This window comes from Lathamus discolor, chromosome 2, assembly GCF_037157495.1.
Source record: "Lathamus discolor isolate bLatDis1 chromosome 2, bLatDis1.hap1, whole genome shotgun sequence".
NCBI lineage: Eukaryota > Metazoa > Chordata > Aves > Psittaciformes > Psittacidae > Lathamus > Lathamus discolor.
The window spans coordinates 100,028,589-100,046,141 of NC_088885.1; the positions used below are offsets into that span (position 1 = coordinate 100,028,589).

General features: G+C 38.2%; 1 protein-coding gene across 2 annotated transcripts in view; it reads right to left on the minus strand.

Moving 5' to 3' along the window:
- Nucleotides 1-17,553, minus strand: part of ZNF407 (zinc finger protein 407) — a 334,504-nt gene that overhangs the window by 122,108 nt on the left and 194,843 nt on the right. For both annotated transcript variants that reach the window (XM_065667878.1, XM_065667877.1), the window contains exons 6-7: nt 15,485-15,568; nt 6,843-6,963 (exon numbers count right to left, since the gene is read on the minus strand). In XM_065667878.1, the coding sequence (XP_065523950.1) occupies nt 6,843-6,963; nt 15,485-15,568 (205 nt within the window). The remainder of the gene's footprint in view (nt 1-6,842; nt 6,964-15,484; nt 15,569-17,553) is intronic.

Consider the following 17,553-nt stretch of genomic DNA (forward strand, 5'->3'; position numbering starts at 1 on the left):
ATCAATGTGCATGCATGCACATGTATGTCTTTTTTTCTAGCAGTTCATGCAGTGACATTGGCATCTGGCAGCGAGACCAGGGAGAGCTGTGCAAGAAGGAGTTTAAGTTTTTTGCATGCTGCTGCCAACACAACTCTCCAAAACTGGAGAGAGGATTTCTCAGTCAGTGAGGACGGCATGTCCCAGTGAGCACCAGGTCATTAATTGTGTGCTCCCTGCTTCTACAAGTTTCTGAATGTTAAGAATTACACCTGAAGTCAAGTTTCTAGGTTAATGTGAGAGCTGATCTGTATTTTACACTAACACATTTCATATTTTTATTCCAAGTTTACCATATGAACTATTTGCTATAACTCGGGTGAATATGAAGAAGTTTTCTTATGCAACAGAAACATCATAAAGGGAATAATACTAACCATTATTTGTATGCCATGTATTCACCAGAATAATTAAAGTGGTTTTGTAGCTGTAGACAAATTTTATTTTATTTCAGATTATTTTCCCTTTATAGTCTTAAATGCTACAGCATATTTTATTCCAGATTAATACAAATATTAGCAAATAGTTTATCTGAATGTTTATTAAAAACTAGGGACTAAATACTGTTCGGTGGTGTTTGCATCTGGGAACTATGCCCATGCACTGACAGAATCTCTCTCTAAACTTCTATCTCCATTTGTTTATAAAAGTCTGCTAGCACAAGGCACTGGATATCCTCAACTCCTGCTGCTGATCACAACAGAAGCTTCAGTGCTTCCCGAAGGCCCAGCTTGTTCTAACTACATGCATGCATTATTGTTCTCAGCAATTTCATATCAGTACAAAGTATATGCATGTTTTGGTTTTTTTCCCCTAATTCTGCTTTTGTGATATATATATATATATATAAGTGGTTTTCCACAGTGCAGTGGGGGATGCCACTTGGAGTCCTCATCAGCCTAATGTTCCATAGAGTTGTATAACCTAGTTATTTCCTATACATGCAGATTAAATTTCACTGATTACAAAAAGCAGACTAATGTTAGCATTTTAATGACAAATACACTGTTTCACCATTTTATGTAGAAATTGTCTTAACAGCCTTTCAGTTTTGCTATGAGTAAGTACATGTTGTTACTTTACCATTTAAAGGAGTACCTAGTTACCCTTGATACAACTAGGAAATGCTGCACAGCTGATGCAACCATACCAAGACAACTAAAGGTTCTTAAATTCACCAGTATGAACAGAGATATAACACTTACTTTGCACATTCTTATGACTTTAGGTGCAAATCCTGGTGTGTATTATAAACTGGTCTTTGCAACCTATGAACAGATACTATAAGTCAGAGGGAAATAGAACTCCCTAGGGATGCTGTCCAAAAAACAAGAAAAGTAGCCCCTGTGGAGTCACTCCCCCTAAGTCATGATGCCGCTGCTGCTGAAAATATGCAATGAATCCTTCCGCAGCTGGAATTTCAGATGCCATAATCCCTTACAGAATGTTGTCTAATTATTGTATTATGCATAATAAATGTAAAATATTTATTTTAGTTTACATAATTATATTAAAAATGCATGCTATTTATTCTCAGTCTTGTCAGACATCCTTCACAAGACATATACTTTACAGAAAGGTGTATTTATGGAATTAATGCTGTTTTGCTGGCGTAGCTGTTCTAAACGCTCTTATCTGTGCTGCAGAACACCACCAATCCCCTGGATGCTGCCCTCCACTTCCTTCTTCCCCTCACTGCCATGCGTACTCTATGCAAAATGAGCCATACAGTGAATTCCCTGAGAAATGAAAAGTAATTTTGTTTAATTACAGCACAGGGATGGCACAAAGTACATTAACATTATACCTGTCCCACACTCTCAATGGTCAAAGTTGTAGCAATACTGTTTCTGTATTACAAACCTATGCCAGTGCTCCTCCTGAGCCCTGAACTCCAGCAAATTTAAATTTGATTATGCAAGTAAAGCAGGAATCTGCCTTTTGCCCCCATTGTTTTACTGCGAAGCAATGTAATCCAGACCCATTTTGTACCAAAAAAAGCCCTCACACACACACCACAAACATAATTTATTACTTACTTGAGCAGTTGTGATAGTTACATGGAAAGTCAGTACCAATGGGAGTTGAATTTAAAGCCTAACATATGACTAAAATGAGATTCCTAATTGTTTACTTCAGACACATGCACAAACCCAGTTCAATTTTTGAAAATGCTGTATATCTGCATCATTCATTGACATCATCTGACTTAGGGGAGTTTAGCACTTGTGAAATCAGGTTAAATTTAGGTGCCTAAGTGTGTTGAAGGTTTAGAAAACTCTGGCCATTGACTATACAACCAACAGATTTAGAAATCAGTTGAAGTTCCCAGGTGCTGTTCAGTTTCTGAAGGTTATATGGCTTGTGACTACACTCTCTGCCCATTACCAAATGCAAACAATATTCTTGTCAGCATAACTCTAGGATCATGTAATCTGAAAAGTTCAGCCACATAACACATCTTTTTTAAATGACTAAGAAATATTAAAAAAAGCATTGCATACGTAATGGTGGTGCAGCGCCCTATGGGACCAATTCTGCATGATAAAATTAAGTTGGACGTTCATTAGGAGTGAATGAATATTTTTGTATGACAAAGCACACTGGCTTAAGAATGGAGAGATATGCTGTGTGATTTGAAAATAAATGCAAAGGAAAATTGTGAGCATTTTTATCTAAATAAGACAAACCTAAATTGAAAACACAAACAGGAAAAAGTATCACTAAGCAAATTTTTATATTTATGGATATATATTTTTCTTCCTTCAAAGAAATTCGATTTTAAAAACTAGGCTGAAAATATAATTTCAAATTATAGTTGTTACTAGAAGCCACATACAGAAAAGCAAATGTTTCTTTCTGAGTTATCAATATACAAAAGATATAGACAAGAATAAACATCAGGTGGTCACAGTTCAAAAAGTAGAGGTTGAAGGTAATATTTTGTAAAGAATATTTAAGTAGAACCATAAGCACAGATTATAAAAGCAACTTGGTGAAATGCACAAAATCTCCCATTTTCTTTTTGGAATATGCATACATTTGAGAAGATATCTGTGAGCTAAAAATTCTAGGTTTATTATTCACTTCAAAAACCTATATCCATTCATGTATGTTCCTAGCTAAGGAAAGAATTTCTCATGCTGTGGGTTATGCAGGGAATAAATTCCCTTTTCTGTTCCATGCAGCCAAAATCAATCTTTTTCCCATAGTATCTTACTGCCTATTCCACTTCAGATTTTGCTGCTAAACAAGAAAAAAAAAAAAAACCCAAAAACCCAAACAAACCCAAAACCTAATAATTTCTAGGTGCCTGTCCAGTCCCAGGTTTTCATAACAGTTCCTAAATTCAGATTAGGTTCTTTTAATAGCCTTTCTTTCTGTACTTCTAGCCAGGGTTAGCTAGCCTTTCGCTCACTATACTGGCAAGAGTTTTTGCAGGATGATTGTTCACAATTTCCTCCTGAGGAACTGAAAAGCTTGAAATCAGGAATCCCTAAGAACCCTCTGAGCACTGATGAGCTGAACAGGAATAATTAGAATACCTTGTATTTGGATACTCTTTTAATTCAAGTGTCTCAAACTACTTTGCAGAACAGAGAGATGACTTCACCTATCAGTGAAAGGAGACTTTATGGTAGCACTAACAATACTTTGCTCCATATCCATGCACAAAATGAGAAATATTCACCTCGCTGAAACTACGAGGGTCATTAGAGAGTCTGCAGTTGCCAAGCAACACTAAACAGCAACATCTGAAATAGTCTGGACGAACTTACAGTGCAAGGGCTGAGCTGAAAGCACCACAGTGAGAACTCGAACTCTACACATGGGGGTGAATTTTATCACTAGGTCAGGAGATTTTAGAATCTCGGGTTTATATTTCTGTAGGTGACACTCGTAAGAGTACGTGCTGTCTGCTGAACTGGTACAAAGAACATTATTCACAGAGGTGCTAATACCTATCCATGAAAAGAGATAGTACTAGGTAAGCTGACAAGGAGGCAATGTGTGATTCCCTTCAAATCATATTCTAGAACAAAAAAAAAAAAAAAAAAAAGAGAGAGAAAAGAAAAAAAAAAAAGAAAAAAGAGAAGTGGGTAGAGAGCAAAACCCAGTGTTGCCAACATGGTTGGCTAATATCCCAGGATTGTGGAAACCGGCCGGCAAATGCAGGACTGCTGGGCTAATAAATACAGCAACCCTTCTGCTGGCTCCTCTGCAGTTACGCAGTGCCTCACTGCCTCTATGAACTTGCAGCAGCGGCACAGCTCTGATTTCTGCATCCCTGCCAGATGTTTTTCAGCTGAGCTCAGAACAAATTTCCTGCAGAATCAAAGCTTCATCAGCTGGTATCTGTAGAGATCACCCTCCAAAGATTAGGTCAAAATTGGCCTGCAAGGGATGGAAACTAACGCCCTATTACCATGAAACATTTATATTTCAATAATATAGAGGCAGGGGATGCTCAGAGATTTCTTGTTAATCCTGATAAAGTTATGCTTGCTTCTTTACTAACCTCCAGTATAATAAAATACTAGTAAAAAACTTGTCATCGCTTGGAATTTCTATCCCATACAGAAAATTTTATCCAAAGAAAAATTATCTCCTGTCTTCTACTAACAATGTTAAAGTTACACATTTTGTTTTACTGAGGGAATTGCATCTATTCATTGCATGTGTGTAACAAATCCCAAACTGCAAACTGATTCACATCTACAAAGCTCCCAGTCTCTAGGGTCTTCAAGCCAGGAACTCAAACCCACCACAACCCACCCCTCGTTACCTAGTTCTGCAATAGGACTATTCTTTCCAATTGGCTTGGCTCATTAGCTGCACCTCAATACCTGCTGTGTTCAGATCTGGGCCTCTCACTCCAAGAGAGATACTGAGTTGCTGTAGTGGGTCCAGAGAAGGGCCATGAAGCTGGTGAAGGGTCTGGAGCACAAGTCTGATGAGGAGTGGCTCACCACGTAACAAGTGATAGGACAAGAGGTAACAGCCTCAAGCTGTGCCAGGGGAGGTTTAGGCTGGGTATTAGGAAAAATGTATTCACTGAAAGAGTGCTCAGGCATTGGAACAGGCTACCCAGGGAAGTGGTGGAGTCACTGTCCCTGGAAATGTTCACAAACTTTGTAGATAAGGCCCTCAGAGACATGGTTTAGTGGTGGTCATGGCAGTCCTGGGGTAAAGGTTGGACTTGATGATCTTAAAGGTCTTTTCCAAACTAGCTGATTCTATGAGTAAAGTGGATGACCGCAAAACTGATATGCAGCATCAAAGACAGCACTCCTTTTACCTTCAGTGCAGCGCATCATGTCACACTGTTGCTTATATACATTTTACTCAACACAGACCTTTTAATGCAACCAATCTGACAAACACAAAACCATCTCTCTTTCTTAGATGACTTACTGAAGCTCACAGAAATGCTTCTATTAGAAAAGCAAACAACAATAAACCCCCTCAAACAAACCCCCAAAACCAGGGGGAATGTTAAGGTCTCAGCACAGAAATGGAAGCTCTCCCCAGCCTGAGACTGTAAAACTAAGTTCTCTGCAGTTCTAGGCAGTAATGTAATGGGTGCACAATACAGAAGAGTTCACAAAACATTTGCTCCACACACACAAACCAATGCAACAAAAGATTTTGTAGAGAAACCGCATGATCCCTGCAGAAGCTTTACATACAGGAGTTTTCTGTATAGTAGCTTGTAAATAGCATAAAACCAGGTTATTATGAGAGCAGCTAGGCTTTGTTATATAATCTTGTTTTAGGAAACTACATTAAGACTCATACTAAAAGAACATTACAGTTGTATGCTCAGCACTCAAAGAAAGTAAAAAATGCTGTAGTGGTATAATCAAATGTTTAACTTTCTCGTCTTGCGTGCATGTATCACAGCACATGCATCTAATTACATAATCATATGCCAAATATCAAATATAATACTGATTTCGTAAAAACTTTTTGAACATCAATTTCTGCAAATTCCTCATGAATAAGTTCTATGCATTCCTTTATTGTACACATAGAGTAGCCACCTCACTGTAATGTATTAAGGTATTCCAAATTATAGAAGCATGTTTAAGAAGGGTAAAGAATCATTTAAGAGGCAATGCGAGATAATTTCATAAGTAGTGGATAATGAACTAAAGACACGTGAGATGAGAACCAGAAGTAATCTTAACTGTCTGTTCATGTGATTTTTGAATCTGCTGCCCTAACAGGATGGGGTTTAGTGGTGCAGCATGGGACACTCTGCCATGGAACCAACACTATGGCCAACTGTCATCCAAACACCCTGCTAGCATAGAGAAGGAAAGCTGGAGCAGAACACCAAGACTCTGCAGCCCTGTAAGTAGCTCCAGTCGCTTCCCATTCTAATAAGTGTCTGGTGAGTACTTAGGCTGCTAACGCTTTTAGGGAACTTTTTCTTTCTTGGTGAAATGGCTGCAACTCAACCGAGAAAAATTTCAAAACTGCAACTGATTTGAAAAGGCAACGCAGAGAAGTGGCCTCACCATGGAGAATTCTAACAGACACTAGAGCAGCTGTGAAACAAACACTCAACATTAACTGCAGTGTTACCAGGAAAAGGTTTCCCATCATTTGTTCTTCTTTATAAAGTAATACCTAAATCCTGAAGACTAAGTTTTTAAATTTAGCTCCTAATTTAATATGCAATTACTGCTGCCCTGATGGTGTTTTAATGGCAATATATTTTTATTGGTGACTTCAAATGAACCTCATCTGATCACCTTAACCCTTCTCTCATCATGCTTTAGTTAATGACTCATTACCTGTAGTCACACCAGGGACATCTGTAAGGCTTTTCTCCAGTATGGACACGCTTATGTCGTGTCAGATGCGATTGTGTTGTGGAAGCGAAGTTACACTCATCACATTTGAACGGTTTCTCTCCTACGAGGTGACAAAAGGAGATATGCATTATCAGCTTTCATCAGCAGAAAACAAAGACAAGTCTAAATTTCTGGCATATCCCCTGAGAAAGATCTTAGTCCAGGTATATATAACAACCCCAAATACAAAATTGATTTCCAAATACCATACATTAATTGCGAAATACTATTCTCACTGTGACATATACACATCAGTAGCCAGATGACTTCTCATGTGGTGTCACACAGCAAAAAGCACTGAAACAGGGTGACCATGATACTGGGCCTTATTTCTTGCCAATATCATCACCATGTAACAGGCATTCCTTTCACCCTACACTTTCTGTTGAAGTTGGGCCTATGAACAGCCCTGAAAGCAACACTGTTGGAGACAGAAAGTGAGAAATCGGTCTGAAGCTTATATTCAGTTCCTGCTCAGAAATTAATATCTCCAGGGGAAAAGTGTCTTTGTTTTTGTCTCTAGTCCTGGATTTTTTCATCTTATCTATTAAATAATACCAAGACTGAGAATATGAACCACAACTCAGTGCTCTGTTCCCCCTCTCTTGCCTACTATCCTTATGCCCTCATGAATCTTTTCTGAACAGTGGGCCAATTTCAGCAGGACTTGAAAGGTTAATGGACACACATCCCATCTCCCCACATCCCAAATCACAAAACCTGGAGTAGGACAATAATATTTTCAGAAGACAAAACTTCAATCTCTCTGCTGAATGTGCAACTGCACTGAAAATTTCTAGAGGACTATTAGTTGAAAAAAAGATAAAATTCTCTAGCTTATAAATCGTTGTGTGAAAAGAGTATTTTTCCTTCTAGCGGAGAGGTCCACCCCTTAGAAGACACTAAGACAAAATCTCATAACAGATACACATGCTGTGATGCCTGGCTAAGAAACCTGTATCCCATTTTTCCAACTGGTTGCTCCAGAAACATTTTGTGTGGCTTACAGGCACATGTAATTACCATTTAGGGAGGAAACAGTTTTCTTTCTGCATGCAGAAGACAAAAGGCAGTTCCTAACTAGAGGTGATCTTGACTGCATTGTGCAAACCCTCAGAAGTATTTATCCTAAAGACTACACAATGAATTAAGATCTCTAACTTAAGAAGTCTGAATAAAACTGCTAGGGATGGACAATGACCTTGCAGACTGTACAGAGGTCTAGAATAGGCAGTTTCAAAACTGAAGCCTAAGCTTCTTAGCAGCTGCAATTTGCAGCTCTTCAGACTGAAAGGAGACCATGAGCAGAAGACATATTTCTAACAAAAGACCACTCCTAAGCGGCCATTCCTGCAATCCAGATTTTTTAAGCCTTTAAGTATGAGACATTCAAGACTTCCAAAAAGATTCTGCCAGAATTCTGAGAAAAAAAACAGGTATCTGCATTTTTCCTTTTTGGAAAATGTTGAGGGTTTTTTTCATCCAAAGGGAAAAAGAAATGAAAGGTCTTCAGGCCTGAAAAGCCCTTAATGCTCTGTGGAAGGATAGCAGAGCAGCTTCTGAAAGCTCCATAAAGATTTGGAATAATTGCTTTTAACTGCTGCTGGAGAGAATATCAGCCACTATTTTTCATTTACTGTTTCATGGGACAAGGAAAGGTGAAGGGGCAGGACACAATGCAGAAGCCTCTATGCTGGACAAATTGAGACTGCTAGAAAGTATGTCTTTCCTGCCCCAAATGAGGTTTTCTTGTCAGACACTGACTCTCTGCTCTGGAGAAGCTGATTCCCCCAGCAGCTTGAATGCTACTGGCTGCTGCTTCAATTAAACTCTCTGGGAGGCCATAGACTCCCTAGCAACGTAACCTGTTCTTGAACTGAAGATTTCCTGCGCCTGATTTATTTTATCTTCTAGTATTAAAGAAGATGGCAACATTTTCAAGCCTAAGTAGTAAAGCCACAGGTATTTTAGATAACATACATACTTATTTTAACTGCTTTCATTTAAAATGCATTAGAACCTTGCCAACTTGCCCCTTATAAAAAATATAAAGAGCAGATCCGAACTGAATGATGATTTTTAGTTTGTCATTCAGGGGAGGGAGTGTCTGCAAAAGGTGCTGCTGTGCTGACGCAGGGCCTGTGGGAGCCAGAAAGGTTTGCGAATTCTGTTGTGACCAGAAGAAAAACTGTAATCCTTGCCCACTGCTCCAGGAAGTTTCTCCTTAGGAAATCCCTGTGGCTAACTGCTCCTGTCAAGTGGACTATGTGTAAATCTCACCTGACAGAAAATACATCACGGCACCACCACGCAACAAAAGCCAACTGAACTAGGAGGAAAAAGACTGCCTAGCTTGGCCTGTAATTCTTAGCAGCTGCACAGGGAAAAAGTATTTATTTTTATATAAAAAAAAAAATAGGTACTTCTTTAGGTTGGGGGTGTTGAAGAGCGTATTAGCTACAGCAGCAGTATAGCAACATTTATGTGTTTCAGTTTTGCACAGAACCATTCACTTAAGTATTTTTTATCTTCCTTATCTTTTGGCCAGAATGCTCTTTGTCCGTCTTTGTGTCCCTATTTTCCTTCCCCTCTTCCTGCCTCCAGACATTTCAAGCAACAAACCAAATTTTATTTTTATAGGGGCTGCCATTAAATATTCCAGGGGGATTCCCCCCCACCCCAAAGATCTAATTAATACAAAATTAAAACAATACAAATCAAAAAAGCAATAGTGACTATTTTTTAAACAACGATATGTCATAACTATAAAATAGTGCATCCAAGGATGTGTCATTACAGACAAAGTCTATGTATTTAAAGATTAGTAAAGGTAAACAAAACCCAAACTAACCTCCCACACACCTTACCATTATAGAAGACTTGTCCATGCCTCACCATCTCTCACTTTATCAATAACAAATCCCACCAAAAAGAAAGATAGGTGCCCCAAAATGACCCAATGTTCAGCAAGCTCTGAAGGGAGGAGGGGGGGAAAGGAAAAGCACACATTCCAAGAGCAAGGAACCTCGCCTCCAACACACACACACAAATTACAGCTTTCTCTTTCTTTCCTTCTTCCTCTTTTCTCCGATTTTACCTCTTTTGAGTTCCCTGTATTTGATTATGAGCTTTCTAGGACACAGAGCACACCTCACTGCAATTATAAATCTATCTGTGCAGTTAGGTACGTAACATGTACATTTTAAAGTAAAAATGTAATAAAACAATAACAAAAAACTATGAATCTGGTGACACATGTTGAGTTGTGGATAGCAAAATGAAATTTTTATTTATAATCATGACTCTCCAGGCAATTTTTACCTATAGGTTATATACAGCATTTATATGAATGTGCTACTGAGTATCCAGCTTTCACATAAATGAAGGGGGAAAAAATAAAATCATGGTGCCTTCAATTTGGAAGTCTTGAGTAACTAATCAGAATCTTAATAAGATGGAAGAAATCTTACCCTGGTTGTCTCAACAGGGAACTAGTGCTTTTAGTCCTATTTGTCTTTCATATGATGTGTTGAGCAGCACAGCAAGAATACTATAAGTTTCATTTTTTCATTTGACCTAAGAAATGAGTAGACCACAAAACGCAGCCATCTGCTTACATGTTGCAGGATTTTTTCTCCTTATTTCCAACTATTTCTTGCATTTGTTAAGGTTGTTCCCTGGAGAAGCACTTACAGGCTTGCTAACGAAGCCCAGTATATTAAATTCTGTTTACTTTTAGCCTGGTCAACTTTTTTGCATGAAAGATATATAAGTACATCCTTGTTACATTTCTTTCTTAAGAGAAACACTCTAGATGCCATGATGTTGGTCTTCCACAGCAAAAAATTATTGACATTTGTATTCTCAAAAATGGGAGAAAAACTGTCCACTGGACAACTTCTCTTAGGCAGAAAGTTTTAAGATATCCAGGGTTTTGGTCTCATTTCTCTCCAAAGGTTTGGTATTATTAAGTTCCACGCTCTGCTGCAAATGTTGGCATAAATGGAAAAGGAAAAACAACACAGATCCTCTTCAAATTTCACCTCTCCTCTTGCTGAAAAGAGCAGTATGTCTTCATACTATACTATGTTTTCTGTGGTATTCAACATTATAATTTTTTTAAGCTGTGGAGGGGACGTTGAAGAGAAGAGGCTGCGTTATACTTTAAATTCAATGCCGAGTAATGTAACTACACATTAAAGTCAAAGAGCAGTTCACATGAGAAATAGAAACACAAAGTGAGTCACTCATCTGGATAAAAACACATATATTATTAAATTTTCTTTCTTTATTACATTGACCTATAAATGTCTTGAGAAGTGCCAGATTGAAATGAGTGAGCAGAAGCAATCATACAAACAGTGATCTGTATGATACAAGCTACCATGTTCAAAAATTCATGAAAATATTTGAACAAAGACACAATTTGCTTAAGCAGTTCCATAGGTTCAGGGTGATTGTCATAGAACTGCTGTGCACAGTAAGGGTACTTACCCTCTAATGCTCTACTACCATAACGTACTTCTATGATCCCCAGGAAAATTCCACCACAACCAACACTCAAGAAAAAGTAGTGTGCCACTGTGCAGAAGATGAGGATGGGGTTTTTGCAATTTGTAGGAGTACTAGCCAACATTAAAAGGGAATTTCATGCAAGAGAACACAGGCTGTGGCTGATCAGCAGTGCTGGATTAAGCCAGCTACTAGATGGAAATTTACTGGAAAGCACATAGAAGAAAGGAAAACTAGAGCAATGCAAAAAGGCAGGCAGAGCAGACACAGGAGGCGAGCAGAACAGTAACAAGAACATAAAAAGAAGACAAGTTATATGTAAGAATTAAATGTTTTCATGTTTTCATTTTGAGCCAGAAATAATTACCCTTGTTTGTTTTTAATCTCTTATACGATTCCCGAGTTGATCAGGATTAAGGCAAAATATTTAAATTACATGATATATGTTTCTAATGTGTGTCCACGCACATGTATTTCTGGAGGTTATTTACTCTTTTTTATTATAAGATTTGGAAAATCAATTCCTGGTGGAATTCAACTAATTTTAAATTTAGCCTACTCTAAAATTTGCAATGTTATTTATCTTCCTATCATCAGGTAGATTTTTTTACCAGGAGAAAATACTAATAAAAAAAAATTGTTTCAGAATGACTCAAAAGATGAAATATTTTCCTCCCAGTCACATTAAGGCACCAGAACTACAGCATATATGTTCTTGTCCTGATTTACCAGATGGCACCAGCTGATATTGCAAGTGGTCTAAGTTTCTCAAGACAGTTTCTCACATCCTCGGCAGTCACAAGTGTCTGTTGCAAAGCATTCAACAAAGACAGATGTAAGTGTTCTTTACAATGTGATCAAATTCTGGTCAAACTCTCGTCCACTCTTGAAGTTGTCATTGATTCAATACACAAAACAGAAGATTGGGCTACTGATATTTACATAGCCATGTATCTGCTTCTCACAAGACCAAATCAGTCATTAAGGACATTACAAATGTAACACAAAATAAAAACATCAACTGTTGAGATATCAGGGATCTCTTGATAAGTCAAATTATTTTCTTCTACCTCACAGTTCCACTTTGTAGTAGAGAAATGCTGAGAAAGCCTGTATGAAAGAAATCTGTATGGAGATGCATCCCGTTTGCAAACAAATCAAATACAAATATTGTGAAGTCTTAAAAACTAATGGCTTTTTCTTTCAGTTTAACATTCCTGGACTTCTTTTAATTTAAAAAGCAAAAACGTATCTTCCACAGATAACATTCTATTTACCAAACTAGTCCCTACAGTTTGCTCCATGAGCGACTGAGGGCCAGTTTCTTCCAGCCTTTTTTTTTTTTTTATACATAGTTATAATTTGCAATCCCTGAAATATTTTCTTCTTTTTGACAAATGCATCTTTCACAAGATAAAGGTATTTTTTCAGGTACATAAAAATAATCTAATCTGAAAAGAGAGGAACAAAGTAAGAAATACAAGAATCAAGGGCATCATAAGTCTAAGTGGCTGGTCCTGCAGCCTGTCGTCTCCTGTGTCAAATATCTATCAGCAGCTGAACATTTCTCTGATGTGTCAGGACACCTCAGGCCTTGAGGCTGGGACGAGAGGAGGCTTGTTAAGCTGGTTAAGACTCCTTAACTACATGTGAGGATTTGCTCATCTGCCCTTTAATCAAGGGTCTCTGACAGGTGATAGAAGTAAATCTTGGATTGGAAGATGTTCTGTGTCAGCCCCCTAGACAGCTTGTAATACAGTAGGGAATTATTTAAGCCATTTAGACTATTTTTGATACCTATCCTTTTCAAACCTGATTGTAATTTGCTTTGGCATTCTGCTCTCGGAAAATTGTGCCAACTGGGGACACAGGAGAAACTATGCAGGTACAAAGAGGAGTGCATGCAACTAAGGACTGAGATAAAGTTGTGCACTGGATGAAAATACAAGGGAACCCATATTAGTACAACAGTGTAGGCAAAGGTGGATTGTATCATTCTCCTTTAAACAGATAAAAGCTATAGATAACTTTTCTGCCAAAGAATCATTTCTGATTGCTTGTGCCAGAAAGGCAGATAACTACCAGAAAGACAGATCCCTCTTCCTCTGAGGTACTGCCCTGTATAGTATAATGTTAACAGCAAAGCAATGATGAGCCTCCAGTCCTGACATAAAATACAAAGTTATGCTTGCTATATGCAAGCTTGATGATCTATAACCTGTAAACCCCTGTGATCATAGCACAAAATTCTCTATGACACTGGCAAAAGCAGTGCAAAATGCCACCAAAAATATGGACAGGTTTTCACCAGGAACATACCATACTTCCAGCCCAATTTTGCACATAAATCAGGAAATAATATTTTTTTTCCTATCAGCTTGTGTCCTAATCATAAATAAGTATAAATACATAATCAACGATAAGGGCTTACATTTCTGAGAAACCAGATCTGCACTCACATAACAAGTAAAGACCAGAAGAGTAAAGACAAGATACGTATTTCTTCCACTTGATCATTTACCATTTGTGTGGCTGCAATGACAATGAGTCTTAGACACGTGTGGTACCAGTGTGCCAATTACGCAGGCCAAACCCCAAACCCCAAAAGGTGGTTCCCATCCTATTGATAACAACGATTTATGTCTGCTAAAGAAAAAGAGGAATCATTTTCCTTCTAAGCCCACATTTGGTAAACTTCAGCCAACATGTGATAATTCTTCAAAGCACCAGGAAAAATGGAAACCGTTAGTTACAACTGAAGCATATGGCTTCCATTCCAGTAGCTGCAATTGCTCCTGTTATCATTCAAAGAGAGTATTACCAAGAGAACTTATTATATTTACTAAATGCCTTTTCCTGGACACTTTAAAAATACAAACTTCCTGCAGTGAATGTGAACTGACTGTGGCAGTACTCTCATAGGGAGCGGATCCATTTCAAGATATTGCCTGATCAGCACAAAAAAACCCACCTTTTTGATACATCAGACACTCCTTCAAATATGGTTGCTTTAATAAACTGAAAACAGGGTGGAAAGAATGGCTTCAGGCTCTCAAGGAGGAGAGTAGCTGCTCTCCAGGAAATTACGCACTTAGATGGTCTATGTCCTCAATCAAGATTAGTTTATTCAGGGACATAATAAAATCTCCCACTGAGATTCCTTTACAAAATCCATGGAAAATTCATGATGTAACTACAGCTTCTCATTTGTTTGCCATTTCTTTCCACTGTACATTAGACAATGGTCACTTAACTCACACAGCAATTCCCGATGATATTACATTATCCTCCTGATAGTCAGTAAAACAAAAACTACAGTGGCTTAAGCAGCAACACTTCTGCATCTGTTTGAACAAAATCTATTCAAATAATCAAACACTTGAAAGGAACTACTTAAAAACACAATTAAGGCACAATGTATTAATAAATGTTTAATACTTATACTTTTTCTGGTCTTCTGAAATAAGAACCATTTTAATTTTGTCTAATATTAAATTTTAATAACCAGGTGGTAGGAGAGCTTTACTAATTCCGGGAGAGAAATCCTGCTTTACATGCCAACCATGTGGTAACTCTTAAAGTTGCACCTATTAATTACAAACTATCTTAAAATTACAAAAGGGCAACTGAAACAACACTAGCTTTCAACTATGCCTCAGTCCAAAATAATGGATTAATCTATACGTAGCCTCTAATTTTCACCCAGGGACATTCTAGCAGACTCTTGCAAAATCTTCACAGTAGGTAATCTATTTGGGACTCAGAAAAAAAAAATAGTAGTAGACTTTGCATTCATTTAAAGAAGAAAGCCAGTCTTTGCAATTCTACTTCCTTCGGAAAAAAACACCAAAAATACCCCCTACTGCCCCTCAACCAATTCCTCAAAATCCCAGTTAAGATGCAGATCTTGGACATGCCTATTTTGCAGAAAAATAAGAGAAAGCAAAGTAAACAATGAGCCGACGTATTATTTGTGCTGTAACATGCTATTTGACTTGCATTACTCCCCAGTGTAGAGGGACTCCCTTGCTGGAAAAAACACAGCAAAGAGTAAAGACAGCTTTACTGACCTGTGTGCTGCCGCCGATGCTTGGTGAGGGCATGACGTGTCCCGCCGGCAAAGCCACAAAGGTCACAGAGGAACGACTTCTCGCCTGTTGCAACAATAAACAGATGAGGGACTGCGGAGGTCACAGATCATTAAAACATATCTATCAAGGCTTTCAGGGTTACTAATTCCTCCAATCAAATGTTTCCATGTAAATATGTCAAATGGGAATGAAATTACCACTGCGGTTTATTGACTGTGATAAAATCTGAAAAGCACCACTGAACATAATTACATACTTGTCAGACCCATAAAAATTAGCTTTATTATCAATGGAATGGTTTTGTACAACTTCATTTCTGTTAGATGTCTTCCAGATGGGGCTGCTTTATGCACTTGAACAGTTTTTATGCATATCCTGATTTTTTACAATTCCCATACATCTGGCCTTTCTGTGCTGAGTAAAGATTGCCTGGAAAAAAAAGTTAATATGCTGTATATATGATTCTGCTTAAATAAAATATATTGAATTTACTAAGAAATTAAGGGTACTGAGAAATTTTCAACAGACTCGATCACAGTTATCTTTAGTTACCTTCCATTTATTAATCGGTATTAAATTATTTTCTTGAATATACAGAAGAGCCCAGACAACAATAAAAGCCACATTATTCAGTACCAGTGGCAATTCAGCACTGTTTATGTTTCTGAAGTTCTCATGACATAAAGAAAACAGGTCTGGGGATTGCTACTGAAATTACAGCAGAACTCGTATTGTTCGTCTTCAAATGATAATTCTTCATTCCAAACCTCTGGACCAATTTGAGAGATTTTGGCAAGCTCAGTACTCATTAAAAGTGTGGAAATGCTCTCTTCTTAGTAATTTTATTTTATTTTTTTAATAGAAGCTAGGATTTTGCCCTGTTGTCTATAAACACAGTCTATCATTTTGCAGCACTATTTTTACTCAGTACGTGCTAGCATACAGAGCAACCTCAGCCCAGGAAGGCCACATGGAAGGTCATTATGAATTAATAACTCTAACCTCAGATATAGACTCAATAACCTCAGATAAGGCTGAAATTTTAAAAATATTTTCTTAAAAAGGAACTGCATTAGTCATTTGGAGCCAAATTGTCTCCTTTCGCAGCACCAGAGCGAAGAGGGGGCTGGTGGGGCCACGATGCCAAACCCATTGAAACTAACAGGCTCCTTCAAATTCTTCCCCCTTGGGGAAGGAAATTCAGTTTCTACAAAAGATGGCTGGGTTAAGAGGTCGAGTGTCAAATTACTCAGTCCAACTGTGAAGACAGAGGGATGGAAACCCCCATGTTGTTTGCTCCCACATAGCCAGGCATGCTAACGCACAGACTGCCTGGGAAAGCACAGTGCCTCGGTTAACTTCAGATGCCAGAGACCATCTTGTGAGTGGGACCTCCCCAGAGAGCACTACAGAAACCAGATGCCCTCTCCCACCACTGGCTGGATGGAACCTCAGAGGAACTCCTCACTCCAGTCATCGCAGTGCAGGAGTCCCTGGGCCCCATGCTGCAAGTGGGAAAGCAATTCCTTCGAAGTTTCCAGGGCAGCCTGATACCTGCCACTAAAATGGGATCATAAAAATGCTGATTGACCTCCACCAGCTAGCTAGGCAATGACATGTGGTAGGCACATATTCTTCTCCATTTCAGCAAACGGCATATTTTTGTTTGCTGTACCCAAATCTGGTCATGAAATGCAGACTCAAATTTTACAGGATTTTGGTTTTTTTTTTTTTTTTTTAAATTTGGTCCATTGATGAGAGTATTCCAAGACAGTATCTAAGGTGCAAAATAATTGCAGTGCTTCTTCTTAGGAGTCAGTTCTAGACATCTTTGATTATAATTTAATTAAAAAAAACAACAACCTCCCCCTGTAATAAACCAAGCAACCAACCAAAACCAAACAACCCCCCCCCCCCCAGAATACAAACCAAAACCAAACAAACGCCACCCAGAATACAAACCAGAAAAGGCAGAATGGAAACCTATCCTAACAATCACATGAAGAATGCATTTGTCCTAAATGACGTAACGAAGTCTGAATTTTACT